Consider the following 24,915-nt stretch of genomic DNA (forward strand, 5'->3'; position numbering starts at 1 on the left):
CAAAAATGAGCAGTAGCTCAGTGCAAGAGGCTGAAGGAGAAAAGGAGGGAGGATAACTCAGGAGAAATTCGGGGTGGAGCTGGAGGGAGGGTGGTAGACAACAGAGCTTTTAAAGGCGAGGGGAATGGAATAGGGTGAGGTACTCAAAGGAAGTGATGGTACCAGAGAATTGGGGGAGACACCACGGTGTGACTTGGTGAAAAGGACTTTGTCGCCACCATGCAGGTTTGTACTGGGCAAACGGTAGAAAGTATAATCAGGCAGGGAGACTTCAGTAAGGGCAAGTTATCACCACCCGTGAGCCAATTTCAATACAATTATCCACAATAAGGTTGTGGATGGTAAGGGCCTTGCTCTGGAGGGAAATGTGAAGGGGCAGCAAAGGTTGTTCTACCAGCAGAGCTTAAAAAAAGGTAGTGGTGAGCGGAGCAAGGAGGATGGGAAGTAAGCTGCCAAGGTTAGCACCCAGCTGGGCAAGTAGGTCAGCAAAAGAAGGTGCTGGGCCAGTTGGGGTTCCAGTTTGTAAGGATACAGTGGCTAGTTCCTCATTGGGCCCTTTGAAGAATGCTGAGAGGCACAGAGTGTACTGATAGGGGATTCAAGCCTGGGATGGTGGCAAAAGAGTAGGAAGATTAAGATGATGGGTTAGGGTAGGGATTAGGGAGAAAAGTACCTGAGAAGGGAGATATGAGAGATGGCATGGCTAGGTGACAGGAAGGAAAAGACAGAAGAAGACGGCCCAAAAGAGGCTGAGAGAAAAAAAAGGGGAGATGGAAGTAAACAGCTGAGGTCCAGAACAGCAGCCAAAATGGTCACGTGAATGGACACAAAGGAAATTTGGGTTACATCGGCAAAGTGACCTCCACAGCTATGGGAAGGGCAGTGTCTATTCCCAAAGTTATCTGCAGATCAGCCTGGAGCAGATGTCGCAGCTCATTAACAATCTCTCTTGTGAAGTGGAGGAAGCAAACACAGGTCACCTCTGACATGCCCAGGTTCGAGTGTTGGGGTCTGTAAATGCGAATTCTAGGTTAGTGACAGGTGTGAATATAACGTTGCAGGTTTTCATTGCATTAATCAGAGCAGAAGTGCTCCAGAAAAGACTTGTAATTTCTCTATAGTGAAAGCCGTGGCAGCCTATGAACCCTGACAGTTCTGGTTAAAGTGCTATCACGTTTTCAGCAGACTTTATTGACATTTACTTTATTACCTTTATGCATCAGCCTTACATGTGTCTCTGTCATCTCCATGGTAACTGACCACTCAACGCCTAAAGCACACAACCAATGTGCACACAGCCCACAAAATTTCTTTAAACGGCATTTACTGCTGTTGAAACTGACGTCAAACTACTTGAAGTGTTTAAGACTCTTGAACTTGCTTAAGTCAAATTATGGCCTTTCCCATGGAATTTAAGCAGACGTCACACATCACTATAAAAAACAGAAAAGTTACTCAGAAGAAGCTCTGCCAGTTGAAAGCTTTGTTACACAGGAAGTGTGGTGGATGTTCATGAATAAGGTTAAACAAACATCAAATGATTCTGTATATAGAGAAAAATGGAGGGGGGTAAAATCAAACTTGCTACTCTTAAGCCTCAAATATTTTAAGTCGCAATATGGAAGTCATTAATAACACAGTGAGTAGCTGTTAAGTTATTAACCAACTCAACCTTTCTAGGTCTCCAACCAGTTTTACATATCATTAACCAACTCATTCTGTGCCATTCTTGTGCCTCTCCTAGCCACCAGTCATACAGTACAGACTGATTGGAGCTGGCCATGGAGACTAGGAAAGCTTCGTGTTTGATTTACAATTCACGTTGAGTCAGTTGATTGCATTACAATTGGGTTCAGAATGGGTTCTGAACCCTGGGACTAGAGAAGGTGAAAATAGGAACATAGGAACAGGAGCAGGCCATTCAGCCCCTCGTGCCTGCTCTGCCAATGAAAAAATAAGTAGTCAGGGTTCCCAATTCTGACTGCTATTCACTGATCCTGCTAGAAAGTGTCCATGCGTGACAATCAGGTGCGAACAGCAGCTAAATCAGCTGTGATGCCCTCCATGGTCAAAAAGCCTAACAATACTGATTTTCTAGTCTTAGACATGAAGGGTGGCCATTTGGATACCAGAGGACTGCTGGCATCCGTGGAGCCAAACCCCAACAGGAGTCAGTGCCTTCAGAAGAGGAGGGAAGAAAATTTGAAAAAATGTTTGGGTCAATGCTTTTTTTTTTATTAAGGTGGTGAAATTCCTTTGATTGGAAATTTAATGAAAATGTTGGCAACAGTATAAAATGGAATCCACAGCTGATTTAATCTGGTAAATTATGTATCATTTTGAAAAAAATCTCAAAGTTTAGATTTCTGCAACTGACTTACAAGAGGGCACAGTGTTGTCTAACCTCTTTCTTTACCAATCTCCATTCAAAGAGTTACGGATCTGTTGGCATTAACGAGTTTAGAGCCAAAGGTAATGGCTGCCTAAGTATAGTGCAGCCCACCCGAGTCTCCTTCTGGCAGTATGGAGCCTTATGACAATATTACTATGTACCAACACACTGGTACCTAATTCTACCTCCAGACACTGCTGCAATCAATGAGCGCTAGGTGCTTTAGTGACCTGTTTTATCTGAACTTGATCTATTCCCAAGAAAAGTTTGAGAGCAGTTCAAATCGGGCCAGGACCTACTCCGTTAATGGTAGGGCGTTGGGGAGAGTTATAGAACAAAGAGATCTAGGAGTACAGGTTCATAGCTCCTTGAAAGTGGAGTCACAGGTGGATAGGGTGGTGAAGAAGGCATTCAGCATGCTTGGTTTCATTGGTCAGAACATTGAATACAGGAGTTGGGATGTCTTGTTGAAGTTGTACAAGACATTAGTAAGGCCACACTTGGAATACTGTGTACAGTTCTGGTCACCCTATTATAGAAAGGATATTATTAAACTAGAAAGAGTGCAGAAAAGATTTACTAGGATGCTACCGGGACTTGATGGTTTGACTTATAGGGAGAGGTTGGATAGACTGAGACTTTTTTCCCTGGAGAGTAGGAGGTTTAGGGGTGATCTTATAGAAGTCTATAAAATAATGAGGGGCATAGATAAGGTAGATAGTCAAAATATTTTCCCAAAGGTAGGGGAGTCTATAACGAGGGGGCATAGATTTAAGGTGAGGGGAGAGATACAAAAGGGTCCAGAGGGGAAATTTTTTCACTCAAAGGGTGGTGAGTGTCTGGAACGAGCTGCCAGAGGCAGTAGTAGAGGCGGGTACAATTTTGTCTTTTAAAAAGCATTTGGACAGTTACATGGGTAAGATGGGTATAGAGGGATATGGGCCAAGTGCAGGCAATTGGGACTAGCTTAGTGGTATAAACTGGGCGACATGGACATGTTGGGCCGAAGGGCCTGTTTCCATGTTGTACACTTCTATGATTCTATGATTCTAAATGCTGGGCCCAGAAGTTTAGACAACCCATATGTCTTTTTTGGCAGCTTGTAAGGACTTCACATGAACTATTGTTGAAATTACATCGATGGGAATCAAATGTACTATTCATAGCTGTTGATATTTGTATTCAACAGAGCATTAAACCCAGGAATAACAATTATTGGGCCAAATGTGTTCTCTTGAGATGGAACAAACACAATGCAACTAATGGTGACAGCAGGAGAAAAAGAACTGACGGTAAAAGCACTCCCAGGAGACAAAAGTAAGAACAGGTCAAAGTGCTTCTGTGTAAAAACTCCGATAAACATCTCTGCTTTCTCTTACTAGTATGGTCAATAACATACCTGTAGCATGTGGGGTATAAACAAATGAAAATATTCCTCACTAGCAGATTTTTTGTCACATTGATCACACTGATCTGGAGGATATGCATTTTTAAAGGCACAGGAGCAATATGCCCCAAAACCCACTTTCTGTCTCCCTCATTCTGTATGTCTTTCACTCTTTCTGTCTCCCTCTTTGCATGCTTTGCACATTTTCATGATCATATCTGTATCTCTGGGTTTGTCTCACTCTTTCTCACATTCTCCCTTTCTATAAGACTTTCCTTGTTTCTATCTTTTCTCTCGTATATGCCTCTCACACAGTTTCTGTCTCTCTTTCTTTCTATATGTCAGATACTCTGTGTGGCTGTTAGAGAGAAAGGAACAGAAAATATGCAAGACACATGGTCACTTTTCCTTTATGATTTATACTCTCCCCTTTTCCCATCCTGGACACTTGGGAAGAGATTTTAACTCCCTGCGCCCAGTGGAAATGGGGCGGTAGCAAAGTTAAAATAGTAGGAGTCTCATTAATCTATGAAAATTGGGGTCCAGTAACGTCCTGTTCTTCCCTCCCCTCTCTTCCACTCTCATCCCCATCCCTCTGCTCCATCCCCCTTCCCCATCCTCTCTGCCTCCACCCCATCCCCATTGCTCCCTCTCCCCATCCCCTCCCTGTGGCATCCTGTCCCCAACACCACCCTCATCTGGGTCCCATTACCCCAACCCTAACTCTGCTTGATCTGAACACTGCATTTGATCTTGACTATTTGTGTGTAACACAACAGATCATCAACTATCTATATATTATTGGTAGGATGAAGTTTTACTTGTATTTATTGCTGTCCATTGTCTGATTTATAATTCCACACATTATTATTATTACTTTTCAGAAGGGGCTAGATCCAGTATCTGGAATAGATCTGCATGGGTCGAAGCTGGGAAGCCAGAAGGAGTATGGAGCTAAAAAATGTGAGGGAGGTGGAGGCTGTGGACAACAGGGAGCAAGATCTCTTTTAAAATAAATATATAAGAGTTCATGGCTTTTATATTTTTCCTTCTAGTAAATATTAACTTAAAAACAAACTTAGGTTGCTCACCAAAGTAGTTAAGTCAATGCGTTCACACATCCAGTTAAAAACAACCTCCATTACAGTCACTACCCAGAATGTCCAAAAGACACCCAAACAAGATCTATGTCAATTTTACTGCAATGTAGCCTGACTTTATTTATTTCTGAAATCTCCAGAAATTTTTTTTTTTTAAAAAGGCCGGATAAGTGAACACTTGACGTCGTTTATTTATTTATTTCAGCAGGGAATAAATAGATTTTTGCCAAGCTTGTGATTTTATCAGGTACAAATATGGCAGCCTCCCAGTTATCACCTGCTGCAAAGTGAAGTATGCTCAGAGCCAGAGAAATACTAGCAGGAAAGCCCAGTTAAACACTATTAGTAGAACTCTAGCACCAGGCCCAAGAAATGAGCAAGGCTATATGGAGAAAAGTTGTTACGAGGATTTCTAAGATAAAACAAGTAGGTTCATGGCTAAATGTTGTGATTTCTTTGAGAACTCTGTGTGTTCATTATGTTAAAAATTTAATTTTTATACATATATAGTCAGTGGCTTCAAAAGCAACATGACCACTGAAAGCAGTCTGACCAAAATTGTTTCATTAATTTGATTGGCTCTTTTTGTTGTATTTGCTGGTTCGTGAACAATAAATATGAAAAATAAGCTAATTGACTGTGGAGAGAGCATCAATGCCAAGCTCGATCCTGTCTTTACTGAACACCTATGCAAGGATTCATTGGATAGTGAGTGGCAGCAGGACATCTTGTAGACTTCCCCTTCCCTTGCCTAGGGACACTGAGGCCAATTGTCAAGTTTTACCATGCCCTTGACTGAAATCAGCTAACTCAGTACAGTACATAGAATTATATAGAATGTACAGCACAGAAACAGGCCATTTGGCCCAACAGGTCCATGCCGATATTTATGCTCCACACGAGCCTCCTCCCTCCATACATCATCTAACCCTATCAGCTGGAACCTTTCTGGTATGCATGACTCAGCACCACACCAAGGCGGCAGCTCACCACCACCTTCTCAAGGGCAATAAATGCTGGCCTTGCCAGTGACGCCCACAATCCATAAATGGATAAAAAAGTAGGTATTGCAATTATCCACAAGCCCGTCAAGAAACTAGTCTTTGCTAAGTCTAAGAGTTTCAAAATTAACCAAAATGTAGACCGGATGAAATCAGGTCTTATGACTGAATAGCCTAAGTTAAATTTTGAATATTTAATCAAAAGGTGAAACTTTAACAAGTGGAATACGAAATATACAAGTTGCAAAAGCTCAGTAATGATGGCTTTAGACTATTCCATGTTTATAATCTTGGTTTACCTCATGACTCTCCTCTACATCAACATCCCCATCATCGTCATCATCCATCTGTTTGTGTATCATTCGGATAGCCTCGAGGCAGTATCGATCATCCTCATTCAGGCATGCTGGGTTCAATGTAGTGCAGTTATCTATAAGCAAAAGAGTTAGAGGTTAGAACATGATCTTAAAATAAGGGGATACAGGTTGTAAGATTACTTATATACTAATCGATTTCCCATAGTGCTGCACACAAAGCGTCAAGACCAAGTGTGGTCTTCAGGTGAAGCAGGGTGAGAAGGCAGAAGACCAGGGCTCGCAGATGTAATTCAGTTCCCATTTTAAAGTCATTCATTCTGTTCTCTTATTTCCATTATAAATTTTTATGTCCACATTTATAATAGAAACTGCCTATGTAAACTTGTCACATTGTAGTTACACCCTCCTGTTACAGCATTTCTACTGGGGTTGGGGGGTGTGATTCAAGCATGACGTGTTTACACAGGCGGTCTCCATTATAAATATGGACACTGGAATTTACAATGGAAAAAATTGACATGTACGCATTTATTTCAATGGAAATGAAAATCGGGCAGTTTTATAATGGGCAACTGATCTATATCACCAGTTTTGCACCTGATGGCAAGTTAAAAATCTACTCCATCTTTAATATGTTATATAGATATAGAAAGTGACCCTGAAATTCCACAAGTGTTCTACCGGTCTCCCACTGTTATTCTGGAGGAACCCACATGGAATTTTAGGGCCAGTGTTATTTGCATTCAGTTTTAACTGATTTTTATCCAATAACTGAAAGACTTGCTAACCCACACAAGTTCCCGAAATCTTACAATTTTTTAATCTCGAGATTTGCTCTGTGCACATTTTTCACAGGTGAATGGAGATAGTGCGCAGGGTTTCTCTCATCTTCTCCAAATTACAGCACCAAAAAGTGTAAAAATATTTCTACAATCCAAACAAAATTTTAAAAACAAAAAAAAAAATCACACACCCAGACTGAATTTTTTGTCTTTCTTAATTTTAAAGAGAAAAAAGTAGTCTTGAGAAGAGTGGTGAAATATTAGTTTTTATTTACATCTTTTTTGCTAAAATCAGCATATGCAAATACTATGCAAAAATATGCAAAAACTTTGGTGAGATATTTCTTACATTGAATTCTCTCCTCTTCCATTTTCACCCAGAAAATGTAGCCTTCATTTCTTCTAACATCTGATTTTCAACTACATTTATATAAACTGAAAATGAAAAATCAGAAAATCCAAAAGTATTAAAATGGAACTCAAAACCCAGTGTACACAAAACGTGGCAAGATTCTTAGAAGCACAAAAGGATTTTTGGGGGGAGGGGAAGGGAGGTGAATTTTCATAGTCAAGGTGAGTAATAGCTGGGCTAGAGAAAAGACTATTTTTCTACTCTTTGTGTCCAGTATCAATATCAAACACAGTCAGATTAGCCATAGCATGGTAAAGTTCAGGCTACAGTTCCTTAACAATGTAATCAAAAAAGAGTAAATCTCAGTACAGCAGCATGAAGTTTTCATCTACCGTACCATCCACCTTTGTGATTTTCTGAAAGACATAATACGAAGTTTTCTGATATAGATTCAACCATCGGTTGAGACTACCAAAATTAATTTCACATAAAACCTTTACAACTATCACATCAGTAGATCCAGGTCACAGAGGTAAAAGGACAGTTTTCTAACAGATCATCATCTGATCCTTAGTCCTCCTAAAAAGAAATATTTTGAGCAAGGAACAACAAAGTATTAGTTGAATTTTTGATATTTAAATGCATAATCTATTCCTCCCCTCTCAACAACTACTTGCATTTATATAGCGCATATTACGTAGTAAAATGTCCCAAGGCGTTTCACAGGAGTGTAATCAAACAAAATTTGACATCGAGCCACATAAGGAGTACTAAGACAGGTGACCCAAAAACTTGGTCAAAGAGGTAGGTTTTAAGGAGCGACTTAAAAGGAGGAGAGAGAGGTAGAGAGGCGGAAAGATTTAGGGAGGGAATTCCAGAGCTTAGGGCCTACACAACTGGCCTGCTATGTCACTTTCATATTGACATGACATAACACTGCATGGCAGATGGAAGTATAAATCAAATTATTCATGGATCTAAAAAAAGCTTTACCACAAGGGGAAAATAACTTAAATTTGGACGGTACTGCTCAAAATTACAATTAATGAATCAGAGGCTTAGAAACATGCTCTATGCAACAAGAACAGTACATCCATGCTGCAAACCATTGTCCATTTGTTCCATATTCTACAGTAGCACTCTTACTGAACTACTTAAAATAACACTAATACATCAAAATATCTAGTAAGTTTCATCAGTCTTTTAATCTGCTTCTTCAGTTAGTAACACTTATTGTACCTTGTACATCACATGAACTATTGCCATTGCTTCTGGTTAATTAAATCCCAACAATGCACAACACTGCACTGACTAATACCCAAAGAAAACACATAAAAACAGTGAAATTGTTTACCCGTGATAATCCAAAGTTGTACTAAGAAATTTAAATTGTTAATAATTTGAATTAAGCAATATAAATAACAGCAAAGTGGGAATTTAGTGTTTAAAAGATTTGAATAATTGGATAATTTGAATTAAGTGACTTTGAATTAAGAGGACTAGACTGTATGTGAGAATTTAAATGTTTCATTCCACAGATAATTAGTTCACAAAATCAGTCACTAGGGTTTTGTTAAACAGTCTGAAAGAGCATCAGTCAGACATGACAACCACATTAACGAGCAAGTAACAATTCTATCGCATTACTGGGAATTTCAGCACCCATCTTCGTTACAGTTCTAAATTTCTTTCTATTCCCTTGTCGCTCTTGATTCGTTCTGGACAGTTCCATGGCATCGCTTGTGCTCTTATACTTCAACTAAGTGAAAGCATAGAAGCCGAATCGTGTGGGGCAGGCTTGATAGGCCAGCTGGTCTTTTCCTGCCCGTCAATTTTGTATGTTCGTTCGTATGTTCGAAATGCAAACGTTCAGCAGAATAAGTGTTTCTCAGCACTCTGATCTTTATCAAGCACTGTTCTGCTACATTTCTGGGAATTTAGTTTATATGTAACTCAAAGGAGACATTTACTATAACTGTTAATAATTACTAAATATTTGCTTATTGAAAATAATTAGATTTTATTTTGTTATTGTTGAGTACTTCTTTTCACAAGTTAGTTATTTTTTGCGCTTCCTTTTACATTCTAGAGTGAATCACCCTCCGCTCTTCACTCCGTTCCAGTGTGAGAGCTCTGAACTTCTAAACTGTGCATCACCACAACAGAACTACAGTGATGGAGAACTTACCATGTGGAAAAATGTATTTTTGGTACTGTGATAATAATGTAGGATGGTCTATTGTAGCTGAGGAGAAATGAGAAAGGAAATTTCACAAAAGGAATTACTATAGTAATAGAAGTGAAATAGAAAGGGATAGGAGAGGTGGTAATGGAGAGGGAAGAGAGGGAAGTGGAACTTAGCGGCAAGAGAAGGACCAGCTAAGACAACAAGTTCTTTCTTGTGAACAAAAAGCAAAATACTGCAGATAATAGAAATCTGAAACAAAAACAGAAAATGGTGGATACAATGAACAGGTCCAGCAGCATCTGTGGGGAGAACAGACATGACGTTTCGGGTATGGGTCCTTCATCAGAACTGGAAGATATTACAGATGAACAACATTTAAAAAGGAACAAAACAAGGGGAAGGTAAAGGGAGGATACACAACTAAACACAGGAAAAGAAATAGTAAGATCTGTAAAGTGCTTATGTATAGAACCTAGATGGTTAAGTGGCAGAACTGATATCAGCATGAGACAATAGGAGACATAATGAGAGAAACCAAAGAAATAAAAGACATATGAGACACAGAGTGTGAATAGTTAAAGGGCTATTGGATATGCAGGTATGCTGTCCAGGAGTACGAGAGATGCTGGAACATAAGCACATAAGAAATGGGAACAGGAGTAGGCCATACGGCCCCTCGAGCCTGCTCCGCCATTCAATCAGATCATGGCTGATCTTCAATCTCAACTCCACTTTCCTGCCCGATCCCCATAACCCTTGATTCCCCTAGAATCCAGAAATCTATCTATCTCAGCCTTGAATATACTCAACGACTCAGCATCCACAGCCCTCTGGGGTAGAGAATTCCAAAGATTCACAACCTTCTGAGTGAAGAAATTCCTCCTCATCACAGTCATAAATGGCCGGCCCCTTATCATGTGACTATGTCCCCTAGTTCTAGACTCTCCAGCCGGGGGAAACAACCTCTCAACATCTACCCTGTCAAGCCCTCTCGGAATCTTATATGTTTCAATGAGATCACCTCTCATTCTTCTAAACTCCAGAGAGTATAGGCCCATTCTACTCAATCTCTCCTCATGGGACAACCCTCCCATCCCAGGAATTAATCTCGTGAACATCCGCTGCACTGCCTCTAAGGCAAGTATATCCTTCCTTAGATAAGGAGACCAAAACTGTATGCAGTACTCCAGGTGTGGTCTCACCAAAGCCCTGTACAATTGTAGTAAAACTTCCTTACTCTTATACTCCAACCCCTTGTAATAAAGGCCAACAAGCTATTTGCTTTCCTAATTGCCTGCTGTACCTGCATGCTAACTTTTTGTGTTTCTTGTACACTTGCACCCAAGTCTCTCTGGACAACAACATTTAATAGTTTCTCACCATTTAAAAGTTATTCTGTTATTCTATTCTTCCTATCAATGTGAATAGCCTCACATTTCCCCACATTATACTCCATCTGTCACCTTCTTGTCCACTCAATTAATCTGTCGATACCCCTTAGCAGGCTCTTTTGTCCTCCTCACTGCTTACTTTCCCACCTAGCTTTGTATCGTCAGCAAACTTGGGTACCATTACACTCGGTCCCTTCAGCCAAGTCATTAATATAGATTGTAAATAGCTGAGGTAACAGCCTCCCTATATATGGGGGCAGTATTCAAGTCTTGGATAGCCTTGGGCTTAAGGCAGAGCTTAGCACAAAAAAGGAAGCTGAACTTTTCAAAGGCAGTTTTGGTAATAGTTTTTGAGTGAGACTGCCAATTTAGGGCACAATTACAAACAGTTTATGCTGTGGGCACGTACCCACTAGGAATCAGAACAAAACATAGCAAAACTCATTTCACACAGAACATTTTTAACCCTGCAGAAAGTCAGAGCTGAAATAAAATCCAGGGCCATGAAATTTTCCAGAGCTGGTCCCGCTCTGCTGGCATTATTTTGCCGAAAGCGTGGCGGAAACCTCGTTAACGTGTGTAAACACAGTGTTTCTGCCACACTTCCGGTGAACTAACATCGGCAGAGTAGGAGCAAGACATTTCCCGGCCAACATCTCAAAAGTTGATATTTCAATGTTCTAACCCACCGCAACATCTAGTCCCTTCAATTTGTTTTCTGTAAGATTCTCAAATTTAAATACTAATAGTTTATATATTTTTATACACACAAACACATTTGATTCAGAAATCGTGCTACTCAAAACCTATTGAGTTCAGGTGCTTTCTGAAGGCGAAGTACAAGCATGAATGTTTTGCATAAATTGGTTGGAGCTGTTTGGAAAAAAAAATCATTAATCTTTTGAATGCTAAAAATCTTCTCATCTTTACAAAAATGTTTGCACACAGTTTCTTTTATACAACTTTCTAAATGCTTTACTCTAAAATTCCTATTAAGTATTAGAAAGTAGATTGAGTATTTCTGTAACAAACCAACCCGTATAAAATATAATCCAGTTAATGAGTATTATTTTTCAGTAAAACCCTTTTCCTAATCTTTTATAATCTTTGTTGTCACACGATGGTTACATTTTAAGTACTGACCCACCACCATTTGTCACATGTGCTGCAACAGTCACTACCACAGGGGAAATAACTTCAATTTAGATATTCAAGTACAAAACAATTGCATACACTCTCACCTAACTCCATGACTCCTACTCTAATCACTCTCTTCAAATCCTTTGCGTCTGGTATCCATCCTAGCCACAGCATCAAGACCACTTTGGTCAAACGATATCTCCTGGTGACTAAAGTCACTGTATCTTGACTTTCCTCATACGCCTAAACCTTCGTTAATAGTGGACGTTCCCTGGTAAAGGAGAAGAAAATTAAAGACGATGATTGGAAAGCGGGAGTCTTGTTGTTTCATCTACGAGTTAGGGAGGTTGAGAGAGGAAGTTGAAGTTCTGAAGGTAGGTTGAAAAATGAGGAAGAAAAGAGGAATAACAAGGAGACGGAGGGTAAACAACATGATCTGATGGCAGCCACTAGGACAATAGCTGACCTTATGAAAAATGAGAGAAAGGAGAGTCAAAAGGGACCTTAACCAGGACACGGACTGTGAGCTTAAGGTTTTGAATATGTACAGAATAGAGTTATGTAGCAAACATCAGAAATTGAAAATTGGTTTAAGTGAAAAAGGATAAATTAGTCTATGATGGAATAAAGAAGGAGAAAGGGGCAGTTCAGTGTACTGTCTGTTTAAAAATCACTTTACACCCTCTTTCAATGCTTGTTATCTGTTTTCCCTTTTGTGTAATGTTACACAAAGCTGTGAAGGCTAAATTTTTCTTCAGTTTATATTCAGTATTTTTACAGTCTTTTGGAAAGGCGCCTGAAGAACAAAATGAAAGATGATGTAATTTACTGGATTTTAGTAAGCTCGTGCTATTTTGATAATTTTATCTGTTCTGTATTGTCTTTAGTTTAAGATATTGCTGAATTAAAATTGGAGTTATTGAGGTTAACTAAGCTATTAAATTGTGAAAACCAGACATTTATTGTGGCCATAGTGAAATTCAGGTTATTATAAATTATGTGGGAGTCTATAATTCTGGACATGAGATTATCACATATGAAAATGGCATTTTGAATTTCTTAAATGCTTAATAATTTGAAGTGGATAAGGAGTTAATATCAGGAAGCGTGAATTGATGTGTTAAGATTTTAGGACATTTCAGGTGATTCTTCTTCTTAATCATCTTGGTTGCACTGGGATGTGATAGCTGTTAGCAAACTGATAGCACCTTTTGACCTTGTGATTAACTGTGGTCAAAAAAAAGTGACCAGGAAAAAAAATATTAAAGGGTCTCCTTCTATCTCTATGACAACAATCTGGAGAAATCTTGACTAAATACCTAAGAGTTAATACATTTTGGAGACCTCTTAAATAAATGCTAAATGCTTTAACAACAATTGCTCAAGGTGTGGGTGGTGGCGGGGGGGGGGGGGGGTGGGGGGGATGTGGGAGTTTCCTTCAAAAGTAATTACAAGCACTTCTGTCTCTACTGTACCAAGCCTGGGCATAATTTGTTTCTGAAATTGGAATTGATAAGATAAATTGAAATTGATAAGTTGCTGTTCAAGCACTCGAGAAGGCATAATTTACCTACAGTTTAAGGGGATAGTCAAATTTTACTTGGAACAAAAACAGTCCAGTCTAAGTGGTTCCTGCCTAATCCGGTGTATCAAGGAAGCAAGTATTTTGGGGAAATAAAATTGAACATTGACAAGTCCTATCAGTCCGACAATACTGATCTCTGGATTGGGATAATTTTGAAATGACAAAGTGGTCTCCAGCACATAATAGGGGGATTTTTTGGGAAATAAAAGATCCAAGAGGTTAAACAAAATAAACAAAAAACATGTGCTGATGGCTTGGACCAGGTTGGGAACATTTAGTCTATGTTTTAAGAGTTAATGAGTTATTGTATTGGACAGTAAAGTTCCTCCAGGGCTCATGAATGAGGTAAAATGGTAATTAATGGGATGTGTAAAATGGTATGAGGAAGTGATTGAAGGTATGTGACGGAGCAGGGAAAGTGTACTACCAAATGGGGTCTAGGGTCACTGCCCTAGGTGATTGAAAGATGCGTGAGTACACCAGGAAAGTGTAGGTGATAGTAGTTACTTGATAACTTTCTCTTGGAGATGTTAGTGTCCTTGCCTTTATGGTGTCAGCCGTGGCTCAGCGGGTACCATTGTCGCCTCTGAGCCAGAAGGTTGCAGGTTCAAATCCCACTCTAGAGACTTGAGCACAAAATCAAGGCTAACACTTCAGTGCAGTACTGAAGGAGTGCTGCACTGTTGGAGGTACCGTCTTTCAGATGAGATGTTATACTGAGGCCCCGTCTGCCCTCTCAGGTGGACGTAAAAGATCCCATGGCACGATTTCAAAGAAGAGCAGGGACTTCTCCCTGGTGTCCTGGCCAATATTTATCCCTCATCCAACACCTAAAAAACAGATTTTCTGGTCATTATCTCATTGGTGTTAGTGGGACCGTGCTGTGCACAAATTGGCTGCCACGTTTCCTACATTACAACAGTGACTAACACTTAAAAAAAAAGTACTTCATCGGCTGTAAAGCGCTTTGGGACGTCCCGAGGTTGTGAAAGGAACTATATAAATGCAAGTCTTTCTTTCTTCTTTCGTATACTGAACAATAAGAAAAAGCGTTTGATAGCCTGGTCACTACCCTGACATCAGAAGGTGTATCAGTAGGGTAACAAGGGAGGAATCATACGAGTAATTGTTTTAACACTCAGTTGTAACTTGAGGTAAAAGAAAACCATTTGCATATTACTTGAATATAAAAATCTACCTACAAATTATTAATTTATTAATGGACATAGTGAGTAGTCCATAAATAAAATCCTTTTAAAAGGAAACAAAAACAGTGCAATTGTTTTAAATTCTGGCCACTAATGCATCACTTAAACTTTCCAACAATGGATATTAATATGTTCCAAATCCACAGACAATCTTATAGTTTACATTACCCATATTACAGCATTTCCAATCTTTGTATGAATTGTTCCCGCTCAATTAGATCAGGAGTTCACCGGATAACACAAGGGAGATGGCCAATTATCAGGATAGTCCACCAAGAATAGGGTGTAACATAAATGAATGACAAAAACAAATTGAGCATACAAGAATATATTCCAGACTATTAACCTTTAGACTTAAAATTACATTTTATTGGTCAGAACTTAGAACACTTGCTGCTTAGTAATTTAAGATGGGACAGATTCACTTTTAGGGCTCTAAATTGGGCCACGTAGCACTCGTTGTTTCGGCGCTATGAGGCCTCTCAAGGTGCCAAGACGGTGTCTTGGATGTGCACGCACGTTTCCAGCATGACATGGGCCGGACGCCATCTTGGTATAGGAGTTAGCGCATGCGCAAATACCAAATGCCGGCTGCATGTAAAATAAGGAGGAAATGGATACAATCAGTGTGCAATGCTGATTTAAAGTGATAGATACCATTTTGGGACTTAACGCTCAACTCAATGCACAGTCTTAACCCCGACCATCTGAACGTGTCTTAGAGTGCCTGGAGGACCCCCCACCAGCGCTATTTAAAGGGACCATGCAGGATTTACAGGTTAGTTGCTGAATTATTGCCTCTAGCTGCCAAGACATTTGTAACTGTTTTTGGAGGTCTCCTAGACTTGAATACTAGGATGCGGGGGCATAGCCTAACATTTAGAGCCAGGACCTGCAGGAGTGAATTTAGGAAACGCTTCTACACGCAAAGGGTGGGAGACATTTGGAACATTCTTCTGCAGATGGCAGTTGATGCTTGCTCAATTGTGAATTCTAAATCTGAGATAGATAGATTTCTGTGTACCAAGTGTATTATGGGATATGGGGCTAAGATGGGTATATGGAGTTAGGTCACAGGTCCACCATGATCTCGGTGAATGGCAGAACAGGCTCGAGGGGCTAAATGCCACTGCCACTTGCTGCCTCCTGATATGCGCCGCCTTCTCCTGCAAGAAAGCGGGACATGTGTCTAGGTGATGTACCTGTCATGGTTGAATAGCTGCCTGTGTGTGTGGCCTGTGAGTTGTGGGTGGGCAGCTTGCAACATTGGTAATGTGTAAGAGTGAGAGGAATCATCTGATTGGAAGAGTTGAGTACTGACGGAAAGAGTTTATTGTTATGTGGGGGATGGGAGGGTGTAGTGTGTGGAGCAGTGGATGCGGTTAGTGGTGTAGTTGGTAGGAGAGGCCACTTGACAGTTGACCTCACTCACCTTGACCAATTGTGTCAAAGCATTGAACTTCTTCCTGCACTGCATCCATGTTCATGATGCTGTGTGCCTGGCATTGACTTTGTCCACTGCTGCCTCCCACTGCTTTTTGGGTATAAGTCTGAAGGCCTCTTGCCGCCCCCTCCCTTCTGCGGATATAGGGTATCCCTCCTTCCGTCCACCTCTTGCACCAAGGCCTCAAGTGCATCAGCAGAGAACCTTGGTGCACGCACCTTCACAGACCTAGTACCAACTCAGATCGGCAGATTGGTGAGGTCTGTCATGCAGATTGGAGGATGTGGGGTTTAGTAGTGCGCAACCTTTATTCCAAGTTTTAACATAACTCATCAGTTTATAAACATAGGGATGGGAGCTGCTTCTGTGTTTTGCATGCACGCTGTCTGATCTCTGTTCAGACTCTGTGCAGACAGCAGACTGTTATTTTCAGCAAATGACAGGCACCAGCTACCTTTAAGAGATTTTTAAGAGGCAGCCGACCTTTAAGAGATTGTGGCTCCCCCTGCTGGTGGAAAGTGTGAATTGTATTGAATCTTCGTGTCAAAGCTGATTAGGAATGCTGCTTGAAGGTAAGTCCTCAGCCCTCACAAAAGTCTTGTCCTGCCTGCGCAGGGGCCATTGGACGCAGAGTAATAGCGGATCGCGCTACTCACGCCTAATAATAGGCCCTATCCAATTTTTTTCCCTCTAAGTCTTTAAACACACATTACATATTGCATTATCCAAAACAAGTCAGCTGAAAATTAAATCTAATTTTTAAAATTTGTGGTTCATAAGAAACGGTGCTAAATAGAGGCCTTTCATGGAATGAAACAACATTTTTTGTGGTAATACATGGATGGAAAATTTTAGCTAAAAAGATTTGTTGTAGATTAGCTAAACGGCCTCCCTCATCTGTACTTATATTTGTGATGACTTGAAATACAAAATCAACTATATAATGGCAGAAGTCATGCTCATGGGAGCACGGTGCTACCCAATCATCAGAGACGCACTGCCCTTAAAATGGTCCAATCAGAATTGAAGTAGCTGAAGTTAATGCTTCATGGAAGATTTTGTTTGCACTACCAAGGAATCTTAACATTTAATCAATAAATCACAAAGAAGTTATGTTACCCAGAAACAAAAGTAATTATTTATATATTTTTTTTAAATGACAAGCAAGCCTAGGTTCTTATGTTTTATTTTTCTGGTGCATCCTTAATTTGTCCTTGCAGAACCTCTATTTAACATGGCCTTTCCTGTTTTACAGCTTGAGCAGAGGACTTCAAGGCTACATTATCAAAATGGTGAGAAGTTTCAATGCTGCTCGCAGTAACATAGCTCATAAGATAATTACGATGAGGAAGGCCATTCCGTCCAACTTAATTTATCCAGAAACACCCAATGGTGCCTCAAGTATTTTCTGACTTTTCAATCTTATCTTTAATACTATTGATCACATGGCTTATCTTTAAATTTATTTATTAATAGATAGAATTACTCTTAAAAAAAAATGGCCAATGTTAACGAATTACACTTAGGTTTAAAACAATAAACCACATTTGTTACAGATTTCTCAAAGATCTGTAATGTAAAAATAAACAAAGATCTACAGAATCATACCCTAATTATACCATTAATCTGATTGATTGAATATCCACGGACATCTTGATACAGATGAAGCCTCTATGTGTGAGGTGTGAGTTAGCATTTAACAGAATGCCTTCAGAACTGAAAAGGCATCCAGCAGGGATCTCAGTTAGAGGGGGCTCATGCTAATGGTCAGCAAGGACTGGAATCAAGAACAAGGGAATGGAGATTGAGACGACAAAGCTCCCAGCTGGCAGGCGTTCAGAGAGTGAATCATCAAATACTTCAACAAAGCTTCAAAGCAGACAACAGATTTGAATCGAATGACAGTACAATTGGACATCACAACAAACTAAGAATGAAGGAACTGTTTCGACACGATTTTCTCTTCAAAGTGCGTTTCCTTCTGTGGTATGTTCAGCAAATACATGAGCACACCAGAACACTTCTCACCAAAATCGCTGTCTTTTAGCTTCCTCTTATAAGTTATAGAAGGGGGGTAAATTTTGTTTTAGAGCAGTAACATCTAAAAACATCTGGAAGGCATTCTTTTATACTATAAATCTGCCTCGGAATTCATAAGGAAAAACATCAGGTTGGAAATTATTTTTTGGCAATATTAGCAGACAAATGTTTCATGCATTTCTATGGCACTCTTGCACACGCGCAATTCCATGTTGTATCGAGTTTGCATATAGAATGCACAATTGGGCCCTGATGCGACCAGAATCAGCCCCGCTACAAATAGTCCAGTTAAAGAATTAAAAATAGATCAGAATAAGAACATAATAGGAGCAGGAGGAGGCCATACGGCCCCTCGAGCCTGCTCCGCCATTCAATCAGATCGCAGCTGATCTTCAACCTCAACTCCACTTTCCCGCCTGATCCCCATATCCCCCAATTCCCCTAGAGTCCAGCATCCACAGCCCTCTGGGGTAGAGAATTCCAAAGATTCACAACCTTCTGAGTGAAGAAATTCCTCCTCATCTCAGTCTTAAATATCCGACCCCTTATCCTGAGACTATGGGCAGGATTTTAGCTGGGAAAAACAGGTGGGTTGGGGGCAGAGGAGCATTGAAATTTGCAACAACTTCAGACCCGCCCCCAACCCACCCATTTCCGGTTTTCACCGGGGCGGGACGAGAGGCAGGCGACCAATCCGCTCTCAGGAGGCGGGTTGGTCACGAAAACTTTTCAAGGAGGTTGCAGGCCTCCAGTTTGAAAGATTTTGCGATTTCAACCCCCGGAGGCCGGGATATCTGGGTCTTCTCCTTCATGCTGCGTTAGAAGAGGCGAGAAGGCCCGAAACTGCAGATAAGTGCCTTTCTGGCACAGCTTGAGGGCCCAGAGGAGTAGGAGTGCTTCCGCCAGGCCCAACAACCCTACCTGCAGCGACCCCCCCTGCAACGATCGCAGAACCTCCCCCCCACAACAATCGCAGACTCCCCAACCCATGATCACAGAACACCGTGATGACCCCCGATTCCGACAACCCACAACCACGGTGACTGACACCAAATCGCTCCCCCCACCCATAAACCCTGATCCCCCTGCCCCCATGACTGGCCTCCGATGACTGACCTTCCCCCAACCCCCACCCCCTTGCCGATGACTGACCCCTCCCACATGACTGACTCCCCCCGTCGCTCCCATGCCCACCGATGCCCCCGTGCCCACCCATGCATACAATCTAAGACTTACCTGAAGACGTCCTCTTCCTTGCTCTGCTCCCTTCCGACTGAGACCAGCCTGTTAATCAGCCCAGCCAGTAAGACAGGAAACCGACAAAAAAAAAAGACGTCCCAACGTGAAAATCATAAGGACGCCCGGGAAACCCGTACTTCTGGGTAACCCGTCCGCGATTTGACCCCCCCCCACCCCCTTCATGGCTCTGGGTCAAAATCCTGGTCAATGCCCCCTAGTTCTAGACTCTCCCGCCAGAGGAAACAACCTTTCAGCATCTACCCTGTCAAGCCCCGTCAGAACCTTACATGTTTCAATTAGATCACCTCTCATTCTTCTAAACTCGCGTATAGGCTCATTCTACACAATCTCTCCTCATAGGACAACCCTCTCATCCCAGGAATCAATCTAGTGAACCTTCGTTGCACCGCCTCTAAGGCAAGTATATCCTTCCTTAGATAAGGAGACCAAAACTGTACACAGTACTCAAGGTGAGGTCTCACCAAAGCCCTGCACAATTGTAGTAAGACTTCCTTAATCTTGTACTCCAACTCCCTTGCAATAAAAGCCAACATGCCATTTGCCTTCCTAATTGCTTGCTGTATCTGCATGCTAACATTTTGTGTTTCTTGTACAACGACACCCAAATCTCTCTGAACACCAACATTTAATAGTTTCTCATCATTTAAAAAGTATTCTGTTTTTCTATTCTTCCTACCAAAGTGAATAATCTCACATTTCCCCACATTATACTCCATCTGCCACCTTCTTGCCCAATCACTTATCCTGTCTATATCCCTTTGCAGACTCTGTGTCCTCCTCACAGCTTACATTCCTACCTAGCTTTGTATCATCAGCAAACTTGGATACATTGCACTCGGTCCCTTCATCTATGTCATTAATATAGATTGTAAATAGTTGAGGCCCAAGCATCGATCCTTGCAGCACCCCACTAGTTACAGCCTGCCAACCTGAAAATGACCCGTGTATCCCTACTCTCTATTTTCTGTTCGTTAACCAATAGTCTATCCATGCTAATATATTACCCCCAACTCCATGAGCCCTTATCTTGTGTAACAACCTTTTATGTGGCACCTTATCGAATGCCTTTTGAAAATCAAAATATACTACATCCACTGGTTCCCCTTTATCTACCCTGCTAGTTACATCCTCAGAAAAACTCTAATGAATTTGACAAGCTTTTCATAAAACCATGTTGACTCTGCCAAAGCAGATTATGATTTTCTAAGTGCCCTGTTACCACTTCCTTAATGATGGATTCCAGCATTTTCCGGACGACTGATGTCAGGCTAACTGGCCTGTAGTTTCCTGTTTTCTCTCTCCCTCCTTTCTTGAAAACAATTTTACAACACCAAGTTATAGTCCAACGATTTTATTTTTAATCCCACAAGCTTTCGGGGGCTTTCCCCTTCCTCAGGCGGTGTGGAGATGACAATTTTGAATCCTTCGCCCCCGAAAGCTTGTGGGATTAAAAATAAAATCGTTGGACTATAACTTGGTGTTGTAAAATTGTTTTCAATTGTTAACCCCAGTCCATCACCGGCATCTCCACATCCTTTCTTGAACAGCGGGGTTACATTTGCTACCTTCCAATCTGCTGGGACTGTTTTATAATCAAAGGAATTTTGGAAGATCAAAACCAATGCATCCACTATCTCCGCAGCCACCTCTCTTAGAACCCTCGGATGTAGGCCATCAGGTCCAGGGGATTTATCAGCTTTTAGTCCCATTCGTTTCTCCAGTACTTTTTCCCTCTACTGATATTAATTACTTTAAGTTCCTCACTCTCATTAGACCCTTGGTTACTCACTATTTCTGGTATGCTTTTTGTGTCTTCTACCGTGAAGACAGATACAAAATATTTTTACACAGATACAAAATAGAACAGATAATGTAAATTACAGGGCGCCCACAGTCCAAAACCCTCAAGAACGTTGGCTCGCCAAATCGCACATGTGCAGATGTTTTAGCGCGATTAGGCTGTACTGGAAGGTGCACTTTGATTAGAAGGATGGAGGGTGAACCTCCAAAGAAAACATCCGGGAGGACAGGGAGCATCTTAAATTTACTGGATCAATATCCAAAGTTTCTTGTATTAATACCTCTTTCACGTAGTTAATATCAAAATATTTAATTTTTTTTGAGAGACAGGTTGTGCAAAGATGAAGAGCAAGAAACCATCAGAACTACTGTAATGAACATTTTATGGACGGATGCGTTGAGTGACAATGCCACGGCCGACAATGATTGTCAAAATTGACAACGCGGTCTGACGTGCGCATGCACGCTTTTGGAAACCTACGTTGTCAATTCCAACAGGGTCTCCATTGTTAGAGGTTCAGGGACTTCATTTATCATGCATGAGTAATTCAATGTAGCAAAAGTCAATCATTGGCTCACGTTGTAATGTCTAGGCCCAACCATCTTCACCTGCTTCATCAATGACCTTCCCTCCATCATAAGGTCAGAAATGGGGATGTTCGCTGATGATTGCACAGTGTTCAGTTCCATTCGCAATCCCTCAAATAACGAAGCAGTCCGAGCCCGCATGCAGCAAGACCTGGACAACATCCAGGCTTGGGCTCATAAGTGGCAAGTAACATTCGCGCAGACAAGTGCCAGGCAATGACCATCTCCAACAAGAGAGAGAGTCTAACCACCTCCCCTTGACATTCAACGGCATTACCATCACCGAATCCCCCACCATCAACATCCTGGGGGTCACCACTGACCAGAAACTTAACTGGACCAGCCACATAAATACTGTGGCTACGAGAGCAGGTCAGAGGCTGGGTATTCTGCAGCGAGTGACTCACCTCCTGACTCCCCAAAGCCTTTCCACCATCTACAAGGCAGTTTCCTTGAGAGATTTGCAAAAACAAGCAATTTCTGGAGAATATCAACAAGACAACTTGAAACACCAAGACCCTTTACAGGGCTGAAGCAGACAGTAGTTACTTAGGGGGCATTCTGAAACCTCGTGCCATTCTAACCTTCAGATACATACGTTTATCTGTTTGACCACTACACATCTACTTTTTATGTAGATGTAAGGAGACAAGAAATTTCCTTCCTGGCAGAAAGAGGCATGAAGTCTTTGATAGGCCGAACAAATGGCGCACAACGTGACTATACCCTGGTCCCTCACACTACAACCCGGGGTCTGCCTTGTCCGGGATGTGAGAGGAGTTAGCACCCAGTGTTATTGTCCTCTAAACATGTAAATGATTTTCTGGTCCGAAGTCCATCGCTGCCTGTAATGTTCACTCATCTTAGTATAGTTCTCGCTTTCAGAGTTTTATTTTCGCTCTGTAAAAAAACGTATCCCATCTCTACGCACGATTGAGACATTACAACGTGAGCCAATGATTAACTCAATGTAGAAAAGTCAATCATGCACAGTAAATAAAGTCTCGGTACCTTTAATAACGGAGATGATGATGAAATAGACAACATGGGTTTTCAAAAGCGCGCATGTTCGCGTTGGACCGTCTTGTCAATTGCAGCAGTCACTGCCAGCAATGGAGTCATCAATAAACGCATCCTATCGTAAATGGTAATTTCTAGATTCATGTCTGAGCTACATAATTCTAATCACAAAGTGTAACAAAGGTCAAAGGTAGAGTTTGAACCCACAACATTCTGACTCATAGGTGAGAGTGCTGCCTCTGAATCAAACTGACATCATGCATGGCCGGAACATACACCCAAAAGTAAATGATAGAAAGAGTTAGGCTAAATGGCCTCACTACTCCTGTCATCTACGTTTGGGTCTGTGTTCAGGCAGTGCACAGTGTCAGTGTGACTCAGTGGTAGCACTCGCCTCTGAGTCAGAATGTTATGGGTGATGTTCTTACACCGTGGTCCTTTCTTATACAAGGTAGAACATAAGAAATAGGAGCAGGAGCAGGCTATACAGCCCCTCGAGCCTGCTCTGCCATTCAATCAGATCACGGCTGATCTTCGACCTCAATCCACTTTCCCACCCAATCCACTTTCCCACCCAATCCACTTTCCCTTGATTCCCTGGAGTCCAAAAATCTATACATCTCAGCCTTGAATATATTCAACGACTCAGCATCCACAGCCTCTGGGGTAGAGAATTCCAAAGATTCACAATCCTCTGCATGAAAAAATTCCTTCTCATTTCAGTCTTGAATGGCTGACCCCTTACCCTGCAACTATGCCCCTTATTTCTAGACTCTCTAGCCAGGGAAAACATTTTCTCAGCATTTACCCTATCAAGCCCCCTCATAATCTTACATGTTTCAATTAGATCACCTCTCATTCTTCTAAATTCCAGAGAGTATAGGCCCAACTCAACTTCTACTTGACCTCTCTCAATTCTACTCAACCTCTCTTCATGGGACAACTCTCATCCCAGGAATTAATCTGGTGAACCTTCGCTGCACCGCCTCCAAGGCAAGTATATCCTCTCTTAGATAAGGAGACCAAAACTGTACACAGTACTCAAGGTGAGGTCTTACCGAAGTCTTGTACAATTATAGTAAGACTTCCTTAATCTTGTACTTCAACCCCCTTGCAATAAAGGCCAACATGCCATTTGCTTTCCTAATTGTCTGCTGTACCTGCATGCTAACTTTTCTGTTTCTTGTATGAGGATACCCAAGTCTCTCTGAACACCAACATTTAATAGTTTATCATTTAAAAAATACTCTGTTTTTCTATTCTTCCTACCAAAGTGAACAACCTCACATTTCCCCACATTATACTCCATCTGCCACCTTCTTGCCCAATCACTTAACCTGTCTATATCCCTTTGCAGATTCTTTGTGTCCTCCTCAAAGCTTACTTTCCCATTTAGCTTTGTATCGTCAGCAAACTTGGATACATTACACTCGGTCCCTTCATCTATGTCATTAATATAGATTGTAAATAGCTGAGGCCCAAGCACCGATCCTTGCGGCACCTCACTAGTTACAGCCTGCCAACCTGAGAATGACCCGTTTATCCCTACTCTGTGTTTTCTGTCCTTTAACCAATCCTCTATCCATGCTAATATATTACCCCCAACCCCATGAGCCCTTACCTTGTGTAACAACCTTTTATGTGGCACATTATCAAGTGCCTTTTGAAAATCCAAATATGCTACATCCACTGGTTCTCCTTTATCTACCCTGCTAGTTACATCCTCAAAAAACTCTGATAAATTTGTCAAACACGATTTCCCTTACATAAAACCACATTGACTCTGCCTAATCACGTTATGATTTTCTTACTTCCTTCTTGAATAGCGGGGTAACATTTGCTACCTTCCAGTCCACTGGGACTGTTCCAGAATCTGGAGAATTTTGGAAGATCATAACCAATGCATCCGCTATCTCTGCA

The 24,915-nt window shown here is 41.3% G+C and overlaps 1 protein-coding gene across 4 annotated transcripts in view; it reads right to left on the bottom strand.

Annotated features, from left to right (window-relative positions):
• stim2b (stromal interaction molecule 2b) overlaps positions 1-24,915 on the bottom strand; it is a 164,399-nt gene that overhangs the window by 118,218 nt on the left and 21,266 nt on the right. For 3 of the 4 annotated variants that reach the window (XM_067989026.1, XM_067989032.1, XM_067989017.1), the window contains one exon: positions 6,180-6,310. In XM_067989026.1, coding sequence (XP_067845127.1) covers positions 6,180-6,310 — 131 coding nt within the window. Of the gene's footprint in view, positions 1-6,179; positions 6,311-7,328; positions 7,415-24,915 lie in introns of all 4 variants that reach the window. The other variant, XM_067989041.1, reaches the window with a different exon arrangement.

Source organism: Heptranchias perlo, chromosome 1 (assembly GCF_035084215.1).
Source record: "Heptranchias perlo isolate sHepPer1 chromosome 1, sHepPer1.hap1, whole genome shotgun sequence".
In the NCBI taxonomy this organism is placed as follows: Eukaryota; Metazoa; Chordata; class Chondrichthyes; order Hexanchiformes; family Hexanchidae; genus Heptranchias; species Heptranchias perlo.